General features: G+C 38.7%; 2 protein-coding genes across 3 annotated transcripts in view; both read right to left on the bottom strand.

Annotated features, from left to right (window-relative positions):
• Window positions 1-10084: 10084 nt before the first annotated feature.
• GNG11 (G protein subunit gamma 11) lies at window positions 10085-14523 on the bottom strand. Its single transcript, XM_027573731.1, has 2 exons — window positions 14041-14523; window positions 10085-10530 (listed from the first exon to the last, which is right to left on the bottom strand). The coding sequence occupies exons 1-2, from the start codon at window positions 14134-14136 to the stop codon at window positions 10405-10407; spliced, it is 222 nt and encodes a 73-aa protein (XP_027429532.1). The 5' UTR covers window positions 14137-14523; the 3' UTR covers window positions 10085-10404.
• Window positions 14524-14702: 179 nt separating this feature from the next.
• The window catches only part of GNGT1 (G protein subunit gamma transducin 1), a 301365-nt gene continuing 297444 nt past the window's right edge, over window positions 14703-18623 (bottom strand). For both annotated transcript variants that reach the window (XM_027573730.1, XM_027573729.1), the window contains exon 4: window positions 14703-15234. The gene's annotated coding sequence lies outside the window, so the exon portion shown is untranslated. The remainder of the gene's footprint in view (window positions 15235-18623) is intronic.

The raw sequence follows: 18623 nt of genomic DNA, 5'->3' as shown, positions 1-18623 counted from the left end.
AATATATATTTACTTATAGATCACAATATCCCATGGGGTTTAATACCTACGCTTTCTCCCCAGGATCAAATGAAATAATGTGATGGTGCCCAGGAAGTGTCAAAAGACCATACAAATAGGTAGAAGTCACTATTAGTGTTACATTTATTTATTACTTGTTGGTTTATTCATCCCAACGACCTAGCTTTTCCTAGAATATTGAATACACAAGGAGCAGGAAAACATCTTTTTTCCTCCCACTGGTGAGTAAATGGGTGAAACTCCTTACCTCTACTCTGGAATTAGGATTGGGAAAAGAAACTCAATTAAACACATTTCAAAAGGGAGATTTCCTTTCGATTCTTTAAGTGGCCTGAATTATGAATTAGATGCTTAGAACAGTCTTTTTGACTTTAGACTTCAGAGCATTATAGATACGGGCAGGAATTCTACAGTGCCTATTTTTCCATTGCTTCTTCTCAGATTTCCTTTTCTGGGTATCCTTACCCTAAATGCCTGAGAGGGGGAAAAAGGGAAAATTTGGGTTCCATTGTGTAGTAAATAGCAGGAAAACACTGTTAGAGAAAGTATTATGGCAAAAATCTATGTAAGCAAAGTCCAACCACATACCCCAGTCAGCTGCAATTTTGGCTTAACTCAGTTTTTTAAGCAATTAAGAGGTTTAGGTTAGTCTAATCAGATTTTGCCAATAATAATAAAAATCATAGAGATGGGGGACGAGAATTAGAGGAAGCAAGAGAAAGGGGAGAGGAAAGTGGGGGGAGAGAGAGGAGCAAGAAAAGAAAAAGATGCAGAGAAAGAAACCCAGTGTGTCATCAACAATGTGGAAAACCAGGAAGATACATGAGATTCTAACCTAATGCTCTTTATTTTTTATCCTCGTGCATTTTTTTCACCCTCTATTTGTTAAGGGTTAACTATGCCATGTACTAAGGGGAATATAGAAGATGTGTATGAGGCAGGTCTTTGTTACATACATATGCCCAAGATAACCTGATGGTTTCCTGTGAAATAAATTAAAATCAGCTTCTCTAGAGAATGGAATGTACAACATCCAAGGAAACAATATTAAGCAATGAGAGTGTAAGATTCCAGTGGAAACAGAGTCTCTGGCTTGGAATCCTGGTTTCACCATTTAAAACCTGTACGACCCTGGGAAATTTACCTAAGCTCTCCAAAACCTCAGTTTTGTTGCTGTAAAATGGGTGTAATCCTACTGAGATAGGGAAACTGAGGGACCCCATTAAAAAAACAAAAACAAAAAAACAACAAACCAACCCTGCTTTCTTGCTCCTTTTCCTGCTTCTATTCCTGCTAGGACCTGCACCCTGACCCTATACATGGTTTAGAGTACTGATGATGTCTTCCTTGTAAAGGTGAAGGAGTTAATGATTTCTCTGGAGTCTTACAGCCCAATTGATAACATCTAAGGAGTGACCAGATGGGGTCATCATGTATGTTTTCTAAGACCACTCACCTCAGTCACCTTGATGCCAAAATCCCTGGCTCCAGGGCATAAGTGATTGTGGAGGCCCCCTGAGCATTCATCCTTGTTTGGACCAGTTCCTGGTCGCTTGAGAGGGCACCACTATCCTATAAAAACCCCAGACCCCCAAGCAAAGATGAGACTCTCTCTCCTTTCCTCTCTGAGACTCTCATGTGCTCTGTCTATATCTGCTCTCTCTCTTCAGTAAATGTCCGTAAACTCTGCTCCCACTTCCTCTCAGCTCACGTTTGATTTCTATCCTGCATGAAGCCAAGGACCCTCTTGGCTGGTCCTGTGGAACCACCTCTGGGTCCTTGGACCTGGCCAGCCTGCATCTCTGGTATGAATCTTATAGGGTCCTTCTGAGGATAAAATAGGCTAGTGTGTACAAGGCCCTTGGGACAAAGTCAGATAAACTCAACAAATGTCAACAAGCCTCAGGAATAGGCACAGGAAGAGGAAGAAGCCTCTAAATAAGGAGACTACAGACCGGATACTCTTGTTGTGGTTTTGCTGCACTAATTTGCTGCATGACCTTTATAAATGTCACTGACCCACAGCTTCCACATCTTAGAAACTCGAAGGACATAGTCCACAGTACTCCTTTCACTTCTGATATCAATTACAAGTTCAGGGGTACCCAAGACCACTCTTAGAGTCAGTAATTTGCTAGAAGAATTCACAGAACGCACAGAAAGCTGTTATATTCACAGTTGCAGTTCATTGTAGCTGAAAGAGACAGATTACAATCAGCCAAGGGAAGTGATGCATAGAGCTGAGTCCAGGAAAGTTCCAAGGATGGAGTTTCCAGTTGCCCTCTCCCAATGGAATTATGGACAACATGTTCCTCTTTCTCTCAGAAATGATGTGTGACAGTATGCATAGGGCATTGCCAAGCAGGGAAATTCACCAAAGCCTTGGTATCCAGAGTCTTTATTGGGGCTCCCTAGTCAACTACCCACATGCGTGGTCTCAATTTCCACCCTCTCCAGAGATCAAGCTGATACCGCAAGGTTCAAAGACTCACCATAAGTCACATTGTTATTCTTCCTGGCATGGCCCAAAGTCCCCAGGTAAACAAAGACACTCTCATCAGACAGGGCATTCAAAGGGCTTAGAGATCAGCTCCTGGGGTTGGGGGGGTGGGGTTGGGGGGGGCAGGTAGGGAAAAGCCAGGCCTCTCTTTGGGCAAGTTTAAAGTCTTTACTATATACTATAAAAGCTGAACTTTCAGCTCTAACACTCTGGACTAACAGTTTTCGGACTTTCATCAACTGGAACCTACAAAAAGAGATGAATTTTTACAGGTTGACTTGAACACCCATGTTTTAAAAGATAAATACCCTTTTACAATATGGAATGTATCCTGATATTTTATTTTATTTTATTAAATTATTGGTAACATTCCACTAAATTGATCACTAAATGAAACACTGATCTAGACCAGGACTCTGTGGGCCAGATCCAGCCTGCTGCCTGTTTGTATAAAGACTTTATTGTTTGTATAAAGGTTTTATTGGAACACAGCCACACCCATTTAGTTATCTACTTTATCGAGTGTGGCTGCCTCCATGTTGGAGTGGTTGCCACAGAGATAGTATGCCTTGCAAAGGCTAAAATAGTTACTATCTGGCCCTTGAGAGAAAAAGTTTGACAACCTTCTGCTCTAGAGTACCAATATGACTTATGACCTCAGGAAAATACACGTACAATATTGCCTTATAGCCCTTCTCATATATGACAAATGCATAACCTTATGCCCCATAAGGGCATAACCCTTATGCCCAGCTTTAGTTTATACAAATGCATGATGATGACACAAAGTTTAGATCACAGGTACCCAAATAAATTTTGTGAAGGAGAGTCTCTAGCATTGCTTTAGGAAATGTCCTTCTAAAAAGGATAAAAGAAATACTTATTTCCAGGCAGTGGATGCACCAAGACTGTCTAATACTTTAAGATCATGATTTGTGTACCCTCAAACTTGTGATTGTGTTACTCATTAATCAAAAAGTATTTGCAAACTCCTTCCCTTCCAGATAAACTGCACTCTTTCAACTACAGCAAAGTATGAGGAATTATGTGAGAAACTTCTGGCATAATAAAAGAAAGCAGAAGCCTCAGAAAACACTGATCAGGATTAAAGAAAAGGAGTTCAACTTTACTAAGAGAAGTCTTATGCAAAAAAAAAAAAAAGTCCAACACAGACAAATACCCAAAGAAATATCAATAGAAGTCCCTCTCAAGTCCAGATTCAAGCGGAGTGTTCAGAAGAATTATGACAAGAACAAATTTGGGAGGTGAACTGTAAATTGAACAGCAAACTGAATTCTCTGGACATCTCTCTCATTGCAGCCATCTAAGTTTGAATATTCGGAAAAGACTAGAGAGAAACGCAGGCTGCCAGAGGGTGAGCTAGGAGTGGCACATTATCATCAGTTTCTGAAATATTGGCAGGATTGGCTTATTATAGCCCTTACCCTCACCAGATTGGCTGGCCAGTGCTGGGAACAAATCTTGTGACTTCTGGGAGGTTGGCTTTATTGAAAATGAGTCCCTCTGCCTGAAGGGGTCATCAAGGTGCACAACTCTTTTCTATTCTGTAACGTAAGAGGAAAAGGGCATAATCAGTAACCTGCAGTCTTCTGCTTCCTAGAAACTGATGTTTTTATAAGTTGAGTTCGTAAAATTGCCTTTTGAGAGGCTGCTCATTTTCTCCTACACGTAATTTGGATTTGTCACAGTGGCTGTGAGGATTGGTCATGTCTCAAACTCATCGGGATGTTTCTCCTCTCACAGCAGATTTCTAACCCATCCCCTCCCAACTTTTTGAATTACTAAGTGTGTGCCCTGACCATCCCCACATTTTGCCCTTATCATCAGAACCTTCTGGGTTTTATCCTAACCAAGCATCTTTGCCCACGTAGCCCTAGGTTGGTCCTATTGGCTTCCCGCCGCCCAAGGTTAGAGCCAAGATCTTCACCCAACGTGATGGATAGATTGTAAACCGTCCCTAGCTTTTTACCCTTCCTTGGATCTATGCTTTTGCCGTATGCTTTTGCCACTCCCGCACTCAAGAGGGGCCATCTGTTCTCCTGCTCTTTGCACCTGGGTTGGCCTTGTGTCTTCCTTTGCACAACTGAATGCAGTGGAAGTGATGATGTGCTAGCTCTTTTTCTAGACCTTAAGACACCTTTTACATTTCTACTCTTCTTAGAACTCTGCCATGCTATGAGAACAAGCCCAAGCAAGTATATAACCCAGTCACCAACTTTGCCCTAGCCAACAACCAGCTAACCAGTTGGCCCCCAGCTGATGCAGCTGCTGACTGCACATTGGTCAATGAAACCAGCCACGATCAACAGAGTGAGGCCCAGATGCACTGACTGGTATACCGACTCATAAGCAATAATAAATGTATTGTTTTAAATCATTGAATTTGGTGTAATTTGTTTACCACAATAACTGAAAAAAGCATTTCAAAGACTTTTTTTTTTTTAACCAAAGACACTGTATCCAATTAGCTATAGGTTCCTTCTGCTCTTGTTCTATACATTTGGCAAATGCTTTCTTAGTCTGCTAAGCTGCACTCAATAAGTGAAATTTCTTCCTATTAGTTTCATACTTTACAAATTCTTTTCCTTCATTTAAGCGATTGTGTCTCCTTCCATGAAATGTTCCCTCAAAGGGTAGAAAATGTCCTGGTCTTACGCTACTAATCATTCACTTATTATCCCCTTTTTCTCAAGCACTTAATCCACTTACATTTTGTACATAAATTGATTTAATTAATTGGACTTGATAAATGTCACTACCATTTGTTTCGACTGCCAGTTCCTAGAATGCAAGAAAAATATTGGCTGAACTTGTCCAAGAGTGTCATGTTTACAGGTCCTTAATCCATTTGTTAAATCAAATTAAAACAAATTGTTTTTAAATGTCTAAATTATTCCCTGCCCCAAATTGAAAAATCCAAATGTTAATAAATATTAATTTATTCTACCTTATATCTGCTTTTATATTAATGTGTGTAAATAAGAATCAGCCAAAAATCCAATTGCATGCGATCTTTCAAAGATGAATTAAAACCAAAAAAGAAAAAAGGCAAGTCTCGGTATTAGCAGTTAAAGAGCACCCAAGTCCATATTGTGGTGTTCTTTGCTAACCAGTTACAACTTCATTTATAAAGATGAACCATTTAGCAACAATGGCCTTTGAACTGTTCTTAAGTAATCAGTGAACTATGTTAATATTTATCAGAGTTTTTAGATTATGTTTTCAAATGATTTAATACAAGTTTAAGTGTTTCTCTCTTCTCCTCTTCATTTTTCCTTTTTAGGTTGAGACACATACAAGTTTCAATACTATTTCAAAACACTCAATAAGGTGAGACCAACTCCCTTTCTTTCCTTCCCTATGCTACACCAAACAGAGCTGTGAAAGTTTGAATGAATGCACTAATTCTGCAGAATAAATGTATTTTTTATATATTTACATTTAATCTGATTACTTCCAAAAGGGATTTGGAAGTATTTACTGATCAATGCCAAAACATGAGGACCTTTTATAGATTTAAAGAGCTGTACTCACAGCCTAGAGAATCAGGCTCAATAATTCCCAGACAACTCTGGGAAGTAGGTCATTCACATTGCGTCTCAGGCCGGCTGTCAGAAGAGGCTGGGATGACATGAGCTAAAGCCAATGGCTAACTTTATTAAGGAAAACATACAAGTTTTTACAGAGAATGAGTTCAATCACTTCTTAGAGAAGATTCTTTGGTACCTATACGGAATTCTCTAGGGCTAACTGCAAGTTAATAATTTTGGTAAAGAGAGTCCTTACAGAGTCTGATTTATTTCTTCTAGGCACTCTACCGTAATTCATGTAGCTTCTATCAGACCCAATTCTGGTACTAAACTGAGATATTATATTATTCAGCAAATGAGCAAGTGCTATTTGGTATATAATTAGAGGTTATCACTGTTACAAAAATTTAGGTTGTGATAGGATTTTTACTAAGAAAGCAAAATTCACCCCCTTGGTATAGGTTAAAATTTTTATATTAGGCTGTGATTACAGAACCAACCAACCAACTAACCAACCAACCCACCAGTAGAAACAACTGAAATAAGCTACTATAAAATGCTGTCATACACAAGGGCTAAACGTTTCTGAGACTATAGTAGCTGGCTGTATGTGTGCCAAAAACCACTTCAGAAAATTATTGAGCTAATAGTTCCTTTCACTCTGCATATATATTGGCTTCTATGAGAGACATAGTACTACGTATTGTTTAGGGCACAGTCTCTGTGTTGCCAGTTAAGTAGTTATATGACTTTGTATAAATTATTTACCCGACATATAAGGTACTTGTGAGAATTAAAAGACATAATCTGTGTAAAAAGGCTTATTCCAGTGCCCAACGAATACTAAGCATTTCATATGTGTAAGCTATCGCCATCATCATCATCATGATGCCATCATTAGCATTATCATTAAAAAGTAGAAAAACCACTTTCCTATTTATGCTAACCTATACGTTATAATATACTCTGTAATTTCCACCTACATCTCATTTATTATAATTTCTGTAAATTTCATGATGTTAAGGACTTGGTCTAATTCACCACTATATCCCTGGGGCCCAAACCAATGCCTAGTACGTAGATCTCCAAATATTTTTGGTTTTGAATAAATAAATGCATACATTTTTATATATGCCAATGTGAATTGTTTTTCATGACTGTTAATTTTACAAGGATGTTTTTCCCTTCATTTTATTTTTCTTCCTTTCATTTTAAGTGTAACTTTTGCACATTAACTTTGAGGTCAATTTCTGAAATTTATAATCCACCTATTTTAATCCTTCCTGCCCATTTTCATGTTCAATGATGTACTCTTTAATATCCGGTTAAAAAAAAAAAAAAGGCCATCATTTAATGTGTGTGTGAACCAAAAGAAAAAGGAAGAAATGGCATCAATGTGTCTCTACATTTTCCTAGTGCCAGTGGATGGTTTTTAATGGTCTGTGGATTCATCCCCTCAGACTGAAGGTAGCCCAAGTGGAAAAGGTGCTGCCGATGCCCTGGTCTTCCCTGGTTAGGACAGTGGACATACCAAGTAGGGTATCAGGGTTTATTCTAACAGGAGAGATCCCACGGCGCTTTCCTTCTCTGACCATTCTACTCCTTTATTAAATCAAAGATATCTTCTGATTAGTCCCTATTCTCCTAGACTGTAATACTAGAAATAGGGGCTTATTTTTCATTGCTTATCATCCATCTAAGACTCAGTTAGAGGGGATAAGGGTGGACTATAACTATTACTGACTTAATATTTCTGTCTTACTTGGTGGGATGAGCTGAATAGATCCAAATATACTATTAATCAGATCATGTTGACTATACAGACTTATTTCTGATTCATAGGACATTAATACCAAAATATACTTACTCTCCAAAGCCTAAACATAGTAATATAAAACTTGTTCTATTTTTTATTTTTAAATAGGAATAGAAATAGGAAAGCCAATTTTGCTAATTTAATGAGTTCATAGAGCCTGAGTCCCAATGCACAAAGCATAGCAACTATTTAATCAGATACCAAATGATTAACACAACTATATACTTGGAAGAAACTGAACACATGATTTAAATTCTACTTAACAAATTCCCACTTACTAAAGGTTACTTTCATAATACACCCAAATATATAGTTACCATATTTTTCATTTCCTTCCTAATGTAAGCTAATAAGTTTTTAGCAGTTGAACACTTGAAAATCAAGAGGATTTTATTATACTTCTGCGTATTTGCCAAATTACTATGATGAAACAGTAAGAAAAAAAAAAAGAACAGAATTAGATTTAGTAGAAACGTCTACAAGATTGGGAATTTATTAAGGAAAAAGCAGAAGTGGGCTAAGTTGTCATGTGACTGAAAGTACATGAAAAGCAAAGGCTAGGACTTGGAGGTGAATATGAACAGACAGCTGAATGTGGCTAATAGAAACTGAGGGCACAGCCTTCTAAGCCATAAGTCTGAACAAGTTATGCGATAAATGCGTTGACTTGGCCCTCCATGAAGAAAGCAGGTGATCCGATCTGCCTCAACAAGAATAAGAATAGATGCTTGCTTCCTCATGCAACACAAGAAAACTCCATGACTCGAGAGACATGAAACAGTGCATTAAAGTCAAACTTTACAAGCCCAAAAGTATTAAAATCTCAGGCCACCTTAAATGTGAAATGACTAATAGTAGCAACACATCCCGATACAAATTGTTCTATGGCAGTTGGAAAAATTATGCCTTTACTCTTCTTAAATCTCACCTTGGAGTAGAGCATGCTTTGGGCTAAAATTATCCTTGGGCTCTCAGTAATCCCAATGGACGTCAACGCTTGGAAAACGGCAGGAAACTGAAGGAAATAGTCCCCACTCTTGGTTTGCTGTAACCTGCTCTTTCAAAAGCTTGGGGCATCCTGTTCCCTCAGAGAGGGAAAAGGAAAGCAATTTCAGAGCAAGGAGGCTGATATGCGTTAGGAAGCTGCTAGAAGTCACGGGCACCTCTCTGGCTTTATAAGTCACACTTTTGGGTCTAAGCAGGAGGAAAAAACCTAGTCAAGGACAAACATGGGCTTCTGGTGTCACATTTAAAATTGCAGGCGCGTTAGTGACTAAGCCCATTAGAACTGGAACTTACCTGGGTTTTGCTTGTCTTTCTTTTGGCTCAAACGTTGAACAACTGCCATTCAAAAGACAGAGGCGGGGGGGGGGGGGGGATGCTTCAAGAGAAGACGAAAGGTTGCTTTCTTTGAGGTCGCTGCTGCAGCTGCCTTCATAAAGAACTCAAATGGGCCGTGTACCTTGGCGCGTTGCACCCAGGGGCTAAAGCCGTGGCAGCTACCATCCTGCCATGAAACATTAAGCCACGGACTGGAGAAGGTATTGGCGACACCTATCACTGACAGTGGCTAAAATATATGAAGAATGCCTGCAAATCAATGAGGGGGAGAATAAAACAAGCTAATTTTAGAAATGGACAAAAGATTAACTGGTCCCTTTGGAGGAGAAGGAAAGGCGGTATGGTGGGCCTGGGCTTGCTGGACAAGGCTGGTAGGAGGAGGTCAGAGCCAAGTGTCTCTGCCAGTGCCACAGAGAGGAGGGTCACTGTGCCCAAGATGGGCAGATCCTGTGGGAGATGCAGCTCCCTGAGGGTGGACATGCCAGGGCTGACCTCCTGGGGGCTTCTCCCGGGCCCCAAACATGGCCCTTCCCCAAAGCACTATGGCAGCAACACTTTGACCAAGATCTGTATGGTGAGTGGTGATGCCAGTGTTCAAGTGCTAACGTGGTTCCTGACTCGGACACTCCGTCAGTGTTAGGAATTCTACTCACTGGGTTTCCTAATAGATAAAATTAGATCAGAAACATTCCAGAAGTCAGAACTCAGCATTGTAAACCAAGTGAGATTTGAAGTAGAGAGCCGGATTAGAGAACTTATCTATCAAATCCCCTAATCCTTTGATACATGTCTCAAACACGTGAAAGGTTATGGGGAAAAATATAAAAGTAAACGCCAAAAAAAAAAAAAAGCACCTTTTAAAATTGCCAACACTCATTTTCCAGAGATAAAACTTTATTTAAGGCATCAAGCAATATACTGAAAGAAGTGAGTCATGCACAAGTAATGTCCTTATTTCCATAATTGTCCATTTGATACTCTCTGCCCTCTTAACAAGGGAGTATAGTGAGCAAAGATGAGAAGCACACAGCTTTTATACATAACCATATCAGTGTAAGTGTTTAAGAAAGTTCTTAAATTTTGTTTTCCTTCTTTGAAAGGAATTTCGGTTTTATTTCAGAAAACCAAAACAAACTAGTTCCTCTACTGAGGATGAAATTTCTCTCCAGAGTTATTTATGAAATAATACAGCTGCCTTTCTCTTTAAAAGGATTCTTGTCTTCTGGAATTCCTTTCACCAGAGGATCCTCTCCAGAACGTTCTTCAATGTAGTTCTTTATTTCTTCAGAACATTTAGACACCTTAAGGAAAAAAAAAAAGAATGAATTAGATCAGGATTGTCTACACTTCATTACCCACCCGTTAGTGAAATCAGTATAATTGAGTACAGCTAGGCATTTAAAAAAATGAAATAGTATAAAAACAGTGGCGCAAAGCATGTATAATATATACGCTATATATGAATGACACAATCTACGTTAAAATATATTTCTCACTATGGTGAGGGTCAGAAAGCTTGAAAGTCATTGTATTAAATAGACCATTCCCAGCAATTTCCATCCACTGTGCCTCATATGATTTCTTTCCCCTGCTAAAATACAATTACGATGTATTCATAATATTTTATGAACTAAAACATACCACATTTTCAATTTCCCATGCTAATGAACAGGTGCAGTAAGAGATAATCCCCAAATGTTTTGGGCTGTGTCCTGCCAAAATTCTCACTTATTACGGGTGTGTGCCATGTTCTGCAATTTTACAAAATGATAGAAACATTGGAGAATGTCTGATGCTGGGGAGGTTGAGGTTGCCCAATCATACCATTTGTATCTCTATTTGGAATTCCTTCCCATTGCTTGAGGGCAATGATCATAACAAAAGATTTATCTGAGGTTTATTAGGTTTATCCGAGATTCTTGTTTATATAATTAGTTGAAACTTTTTCTGCAATGGAGAAAGGATTGAGTAGGTTTTTTTCCAAAACTCTATCCTTCAGAGACAGATTGCAAGAGTGAATTTAAAAAAGAAAAAGGAATAAAAAAGGAAAAAAAAAAGGATTAGTGTCTTAATGAAGGCCTATTGCTAAGAAGAAGTTAGAAGTAAAAATTACAGAAGCTCCAACAAACTAATAGAGACCCCTTAACCCTGGGAAACTGTTCCCATTGAATTTGTAATCTAGATTAGTAATCTTCAAATTGTTTTAATGGTGATCACAAACACGTGTTTGCATATGTATCCCAAAATGTATGTAACTATGTAATAATATGTAATTATTTACTTATAAATAAGTACAGATGCTACTGTGTTATACTGAATGTGTAATTATAAAACATAAGCTGGAAACTGTCAAAAATGAGATTTAAAGTAGAAATTTTAATATTTTACTCCCATACCCCACATACTTTTTTGCACACAATGTGAAGACCGCTGTTCTAAAATTTAGAACTAGGTGATGGAGTTATATGACTTAAAATGTGGTGAAATAAAAATCTTTTCAAGTGCCATTCTCTTGGGTAACAATTGCTCTTTATTTGTTGCTGACATTTATAATGCATGCATTTTATGTGAATTTTCAGAAGTACAGATGCAAGTAACCATAACCTGGGGTCTGTCTCCTCAGAGATATGTGTGGATAAGATCAGAGTTCCCCCAAATTGTTATCTGTTCTCATAGAGGCTTCTTCATTAGGTTTCCAAAGAGATCTGTAACCTCCAAAAGTGAACAGTTACTCCTCTGAGCATTTCCTTCCATGATCAAGAAGATATGTTTGAACAACAATTAGCCAGAGCCAGAATTCAGCCTGTGGATTCTGTGTCCTTGGCCTGAGCAGAGCACACAGCTCAGGCATGAGCAATTTATTGGCAGAATAACGAACTGGGCATCAGAACACATGTGTTTTAGTACACGCCCTTATCATTATCTCTGATGTCTTAAATAAGGAGGTACTTAGCCTCCTCGGGATTCAAGTTTTTTATCCTTATAAGTGAGAGCACTGAATGATCTCTAAGAGCCATAATGGTTGTAGAGCACTAAAACTCTAGAAATCGAAGTGTGTGATAACATATGTTTGAATATTATTATTAGGATTTTAGATGCCTCTCCTTGTATCCCCTAAGGCTATCTCTGAAGTTTTCTCTCCCTTTGGCATACACTTGGAGTTGGAAAACTGATCGAGCAGGGGGCAGGGTGTGTCCTAAGGAGTGGAGGTGGGGAGTCGGCAGGGAGGAATGGCTCCTGAATGATACCTTCAATTCCCACACGGTCAGCTGCATCCAGGCGCCTGCCCAATTTCTAATATGAAGCTTAAAATACCTAGAAGACACTTGTCACTTTTTTCTCCTGTAAGTTCTGCACACTCTGGTACTAGGATATTCCAACAGTGCTATACTTCAGTCTATGCAACTCTGTTTAATATGTAACCTCTAAGACGTATTGCATGAAAAAAATCTAAGTGGCCAACCCAGACTGCACGTTGCCATCCACAAAATGGGTCCCTTAAGGTTTCAAGAAACTACCCTATTCTTTGGGTCCCACAGCTTTGTTTATTCCTTTAAGCACAGCAGTATTTTTAAAGCTACAAAAACTTCCAACATGGATAGAAACAACTTCGCACTCCAAAGTCTAGGAAGAATAGGGATTTGGAAGTGAAAGATTAAATTTCAGAAAAAGAAACGTGTCTTCACACGTTTTTGAGTAAAACTCAAAAACACCTGCATCTTCCAAGTATCATTCAAAATGTTCATCCTGAGTAACACGACTCTGTCATGGATAGATTTGCCATAACTAGGGCAGGAAAGTAAAGGAGCTTATTTGCCATACCTGTTTAATTGCCATTGTTTTTCTTTTATTTTTTTAAAATTTTTTATAGTATTAAACCATAGAGAAATGAAATTAGTTTATATTTTTCTTGCTGTGGAAAAAGGACTAGATAATTTCCTTTAAAAAACATCTATCCAAAAAACCTATTCCCGGACCATAGGTTGCCTGACTGAGGAAAAAAGGAAGAAATGCATGCTCAAGTTACCAGTAAGTAATCAAAAGTACAAAATCTCCAACACATTTCAGTGGAGACTTCTGAACACCGAGACTTATGTTCTCACTGAATTTGTAATCCACTTCAGTGGTCTCTAAAATTTTTAATCATGATCGCTAAAAAGAATTTTCATATGCACCTCAGTATAATTATTTACAAATATGTGCAGATACTACTGTATTAGTTAACTGCGCATACTTATAAAACAAAGTGGAAAGTATAAAGGGATGAGAGTTACAAATAAATAAAAATAGAAATTGTAATGTTTTGTTCCCAAGCCCCAGTGAGCTGTTCATTGAATACCTCTGGAGAGGCCTGGTGAAATTCAAAATTATGTGATTCAAATTACCTAAATTGTGATGAATTAAATAGTCATTAAAAAACACTAAAATACCATTCTGTCCCATAATGAAAAAGATCAAGGAACTAAATAGCCATCTCCCTTTTGCCTACAATTTGAGTTTTTAAAACCAAATAACAGCAGGCAGAATTTTTTGTCCATTTCCCCAATCCTAGGCTCGGGTGGTCTGACATTTGGCTTTAAGTTACTCAGCGGACCCTTTCTCTCCTTTACCGCCTATGAAGTCCCCACATCAACTGGCAGTTCCCAGGTACCACCAAAGCCCTACTTCAAGAGGAGCTGGGGGGGGGGGGTGGGGAACAAAAAACAAAAAAACAAAGCCCAGAAACGCTGTCCTGTTTTACTGTAACAAACCAGGAAAAACTGCCCTTGGTTCATTTCAGAGAAGGAACTATTCCGGCACAGCCAATTTACCTGTTGCCTCTGCAACTTCACTTCTTTGCGAAGTTGCTCAACTTCCATCTTCAGCTTTTCCTTTTCTGGCAAATCTTCTATGTGAAGGGCCGGCATTTTCGCCCCAGAACCGGGCCCGGGGACAGCTCTGGAAGTGGACAGGCTGGGAGTGCGGCACACCAGGGCGCACCCCGCCCGCCCGCCGGCGCTGGACGGGACCGCCTCCCCGCCGCGCTCCCCAGGGCCCCGAGAGCTCGGCTGCCTGCCGGGCGTCCCCTCACGCTGGCCCTGCCCCGCGTCCTAGGCTCTTTCTCCGGCCTGCACGACCGCGGGCGGCCTGCCCCAGCGAGCCGGGGAGGGGTGAGTCGAGAGGGAGCCTGAGAAGCTGGGCGCTGCCCGAGCTCCGGGCGGGACGCTGGCCCCCTGCCGGGTCCCGAGCCGGCCACGCCCGCGGGGGACCCGCCAGGGCTGCGGGCCCGACAGTTGGGGTTGCGCTAGCCCACTTTCCTGGAGAAACAACTGAAGTTTTACTTTTTGTTCCTTTTTTTCTCCCGTTCCCAAGTCACATCCGGGTTTTGTTTGTGAAGAAAAGGAGGACACTACCCGGCAGGAAATAAAGGCCCTTCACCTCTCCAAGTTTCAAAAATATACAGCATGTTACTTTTCCCCGGTTACATACGGATTGTGGGAAATGTGAATGCTTAAGAAAAGGCCCAAGAGGAAAATGAAACAGAGCTGTAATCTCAGAGACACCCACCACGTCTGTTGATGTATGCCCATCCAGTCTGTTAAATGCCCGAAACATCTTGACACATTTGGGGATCAAGGGGGACATCGGGATGTGACTATTCTGTACAATTTGCAGGGCCATTTTCTGACATTAACAAACTGCATCCTCCACACCAGAGTTCTCATTCTTTCTTCAGGGGAATGTTTTGTAATGATTTGGAGGATGCACGGATGATACTAGAGAAGACAGAAGCAGGAATCTTAAAAGTTCTTACCAGAAAGTGTTTCTCCATTCCCCATCAACCAAGGTTTGGGTGACTGTTGACACCGAGGGTTATGAATTCCTGGCCCCCCGCAACTCCCTGGATGTAGGCATTGGTTTCTCCTGGATTCACTCAGCATTGGTTTCTCCACTATCTGGAAAGCAGGATTCATCTTGCTGCCATTTTGTAAAGCCAGGAAAAGTGTAGGATGTGACACGTCTACCTGCAATATAAAGTTTCCCTTTGACTATAAACTACTGATCCTTAATAGACTAGAAGAAAAATAACTCATGGATGTTAGAAACCTTCCCAAGCAGTCAGCTATTTCTCTCTTTGGAGATGACCTCCTGCCTACAGATTCAAATTCAAGTTAAGGGTGGTGGCCTGAACTGTGGATTTCAGGGTACCTGAACTTAGACACCCCAAGCCACTCCCTATTTTGTAAGCACAGGTTTTTGTTGGTTCCTAATTTCTCTCTAGGTTCCACCCACTTATCCTCAATAAATATATTGGAAGGAGAAGAACAATGAGCTACGTTGTGAGTACTCTGGGTCCAGTCCCAGCTCTACCACTGGCTATCACTGGAAGTTTTTTCTGGGATTTTGGTTTTCTAATTTATAAAATAGATGGGGTGATGGGGCAGGGGGATGGCGAATTAGCTAAGGTATGTTTTGTTTCTAATTACGTTTATGCATCCACATCTGATAAATCGCTTTCACAAAGAAAACTGTTTAGGAGGTTTTTTTTCTGTATTTGAAATACTACACATTCCAGGATCTCCCAGGCTCAAAGAAGTTAAATCAGCTGCCAGAGTTTTCCCCTGTTAGTATGCGGTGAGCCAAGACAAAAAACTCACATCTGTCTCCAAAAGCAATTCATATTTTTTGATTCCCCATTGCTCAAATTTAAAAGGTTGGTTAAAAATAAGTTAAGTTAGTGAAAGTAGTTAACATGGCCCAAATTAAGTAAGTTCAGTGCCCAAATTAAATAAGCTGGTTAAGTAACTTAATGTATGTCTGTTCCAAATCATAAAAATAGAATTATTTTGGCCTGGAAATTTCTTCTGTATGAAATCATCTGGTTGCATGCAGGGATAAATAGTTATAAATCCATAGTGGTTATTTAACTTCTTCCCCGGTATTATGAGACTTAAATTGGAGATGAAATACATATTAGTTTTTTTTTTGGTTTTGTTTTGTTTTTTAGTTTTTACTCTTACAAAATAATGCACGGTGCTGATACCATATTAAGTAAACTGATTAAAGTGAATTGGGAAATGCTGAAATCCTCATTCTGAAAAATGTCTTGTTGTTGTTGTTTGGTTTTAAATGGTAAAATGATGAAAACACTTTTCTTTTTGGAAGAGCATGTAGCCCCCATCCCTAAGCATGGAATTTACTCTAAGAGAGCAACCATGGTAAATAATTTCTTGTGTATTTTCACAGAAATGTTCTATTAACAAAACTTTTTGGATAAACAAAGTTTAAAATCCATATGAGTTACATCCAAATGTCATGTTAGCTTTTTACTTATACTTTACATATTACCTTCAATAAAACTTGTTTTACAAAATAGTGTGTGTACAAACCATTCTGCAATGAAAATAAAAAGTATAATCAGAAAATAACTTTTATTAGCCCACTGTCTTTTGACAAATGTTTTAAAGAAATCTGCTTAAGAAAACTGTGTGGTTATTTCTACTTTTAAAGTATAAAAGAGCAAAGACCATGAAATATTTACCTTGACATGCAAAAAAAAAAAAAAAAAAAGGAAAAACAATTCTTTGGCTATTTTTCTTATGTATTAAGTACATTGTTAAAAAGTCCATGTAAAAGAAACTGTATAAGGAAATATCGAAAGCAGTTATATTGGAGTTGATTTAATGCTAGGTTGAACTCAAAAAGACCACGTTCTGGTTTTACTTTATCTTGTGATTTTTTGCAAGCCATAGATATTCTCTGCCTTTGTTTTGTTGGTGGAAATAAACTAGGTTATTTCCCAAATTCTGCTCTTCTAGAATTTATAAAGTTAATGGTGACTGTTTAGGCCATTAAAATGATGGTTTCTAAGGAACATATTTAACACATCTTTGATGAACTCAGTTCACTTTGTTTTAGTTCAATTTATTATAAAAATCACATGGAACATTTCATAAACTCACCCATTTCATGTAACTCTGTGCATACGCTTCCTTTTCTAGATAGAGATATGTGAAGTTACAGGATGACCTATGTCTGATGCTCTGATCATCTTAACAGCTACTTGTAATTCATATCAAAATGATTTATCAATTCTGCTTTTACAAGACCTTAATTTCCATTGTATTGGTCATTCTTGTTACTCAGTTTACTCTTTTCCTCATGTTAATACATTCTTTTAGGAATTCAGGAAGTTTGATACTAGCCTTGTTTTGAAATTTGGCTAAAATCAAATCAATTCAAATTAAAATAGTAGTGTAAGTTTTTTTATTCTTGCTAAGACTTAAACTCATCTATGTGTACAAAATACCCTCAAGGTGCAAGTATCTCAAATGATATATTACAGTAAGTGTAGATGCTTAACCCATTCTCATTACTGGTACCGGGAAGTTTTGCGGACGAGCCAAAGGTTAAGGCTATGCCTAGAGTATTTTTTGTTTCCCTGTAGTTTTGTTTTTTTGTTTCCCTTTACCTCATTCCTTTTAACCTAGTAATCCGTGGCCCTGAAATAACTTCTGGGAAAAAAAAAAAAAAAATCACTCACTGTTTGTAGCTGTGTAGCCTGTGGGGTAATCATGATCTAACATCCTTCTTCCTAGACCATTTTTCTTTATACTTCCTTTCTATGATTTTTATCTTATTCCAACTCCTGCAGACAGTCTGTATTTTTAAGCAACAGGAATGTTACCCTCCTGTTGATTTATTCCTTAGTTAAGCTAATAAGAATTCTGAATTCTCCAAAATAAAAAGTACTATCCTTTCCTGCTTTTAACTGAACACTTATTAAGGCAATTCAATTGTCGAGACAATTTATGAGTTGGTATGGCAGTTTCAAAGATGAACAGAGCTTCTGGCTTGGGAAATTTACAATACAGAATTGAGAGTAAGACAACCATACAGACTATAATAAAAGAAAGCAAAGCAATGTTAAATGAGGTAAAAGATTTATAGAATACTCTTGGGATGGAGTGAGGGACAGAGGAGATAGTTGATAGTGAGCCTCAGAGGAGGAGTAGGATTTCAAAAGGCTGAAATGAGTTAGAGTGGAGGGATATTTCAGGTGGAGAGATCAGTCTGACGAAACTGCAGAAGGTGGGGAAATGGGGTGTCATGTCAGGGATTATTTAAATACTTAAGTTTGTTGACTACAGGAAGTTTCCAGGTCTTATTATAAGAGAGGACATTTATTAGGTTTTTATCTATATCTGTTCTAAGTGATTTTTAAATTTTCATATAAGAATCCGTTCTATTCTCCCATTTTATATGTGGAAAAAACAAACAAACAAACAAACCTGCTGTTCAAAGAGTTGAAGTAGAAAGTGGACAAGCCAGGGTTTTAACTTAGAATCATCTGCCTCCCAAATCTATTTCCAGCGTTAGATAAAAGCTAGAGATGTTGGTTAAGACCATACAT

This window comes from Zalophus californianus, chromosome 12 (genome assembly GCF_009762305.2).
Source record: "Zalophus californianus isolate mZalCal1 chromosome 12, mZalCal1.pri.v2, whole genome shotgun sequence".
NCBI classification, from domain to species: Eukaryota; Metazoa; Chordata; class Mammalia; order Carnivora; family Otariidae; genus Zalophus; species Zalophus californianus.
Note: the sequence above shows the minus strand (reverse complement) of the source record. Positions and strands in the feature narration are given on the sequence as shown.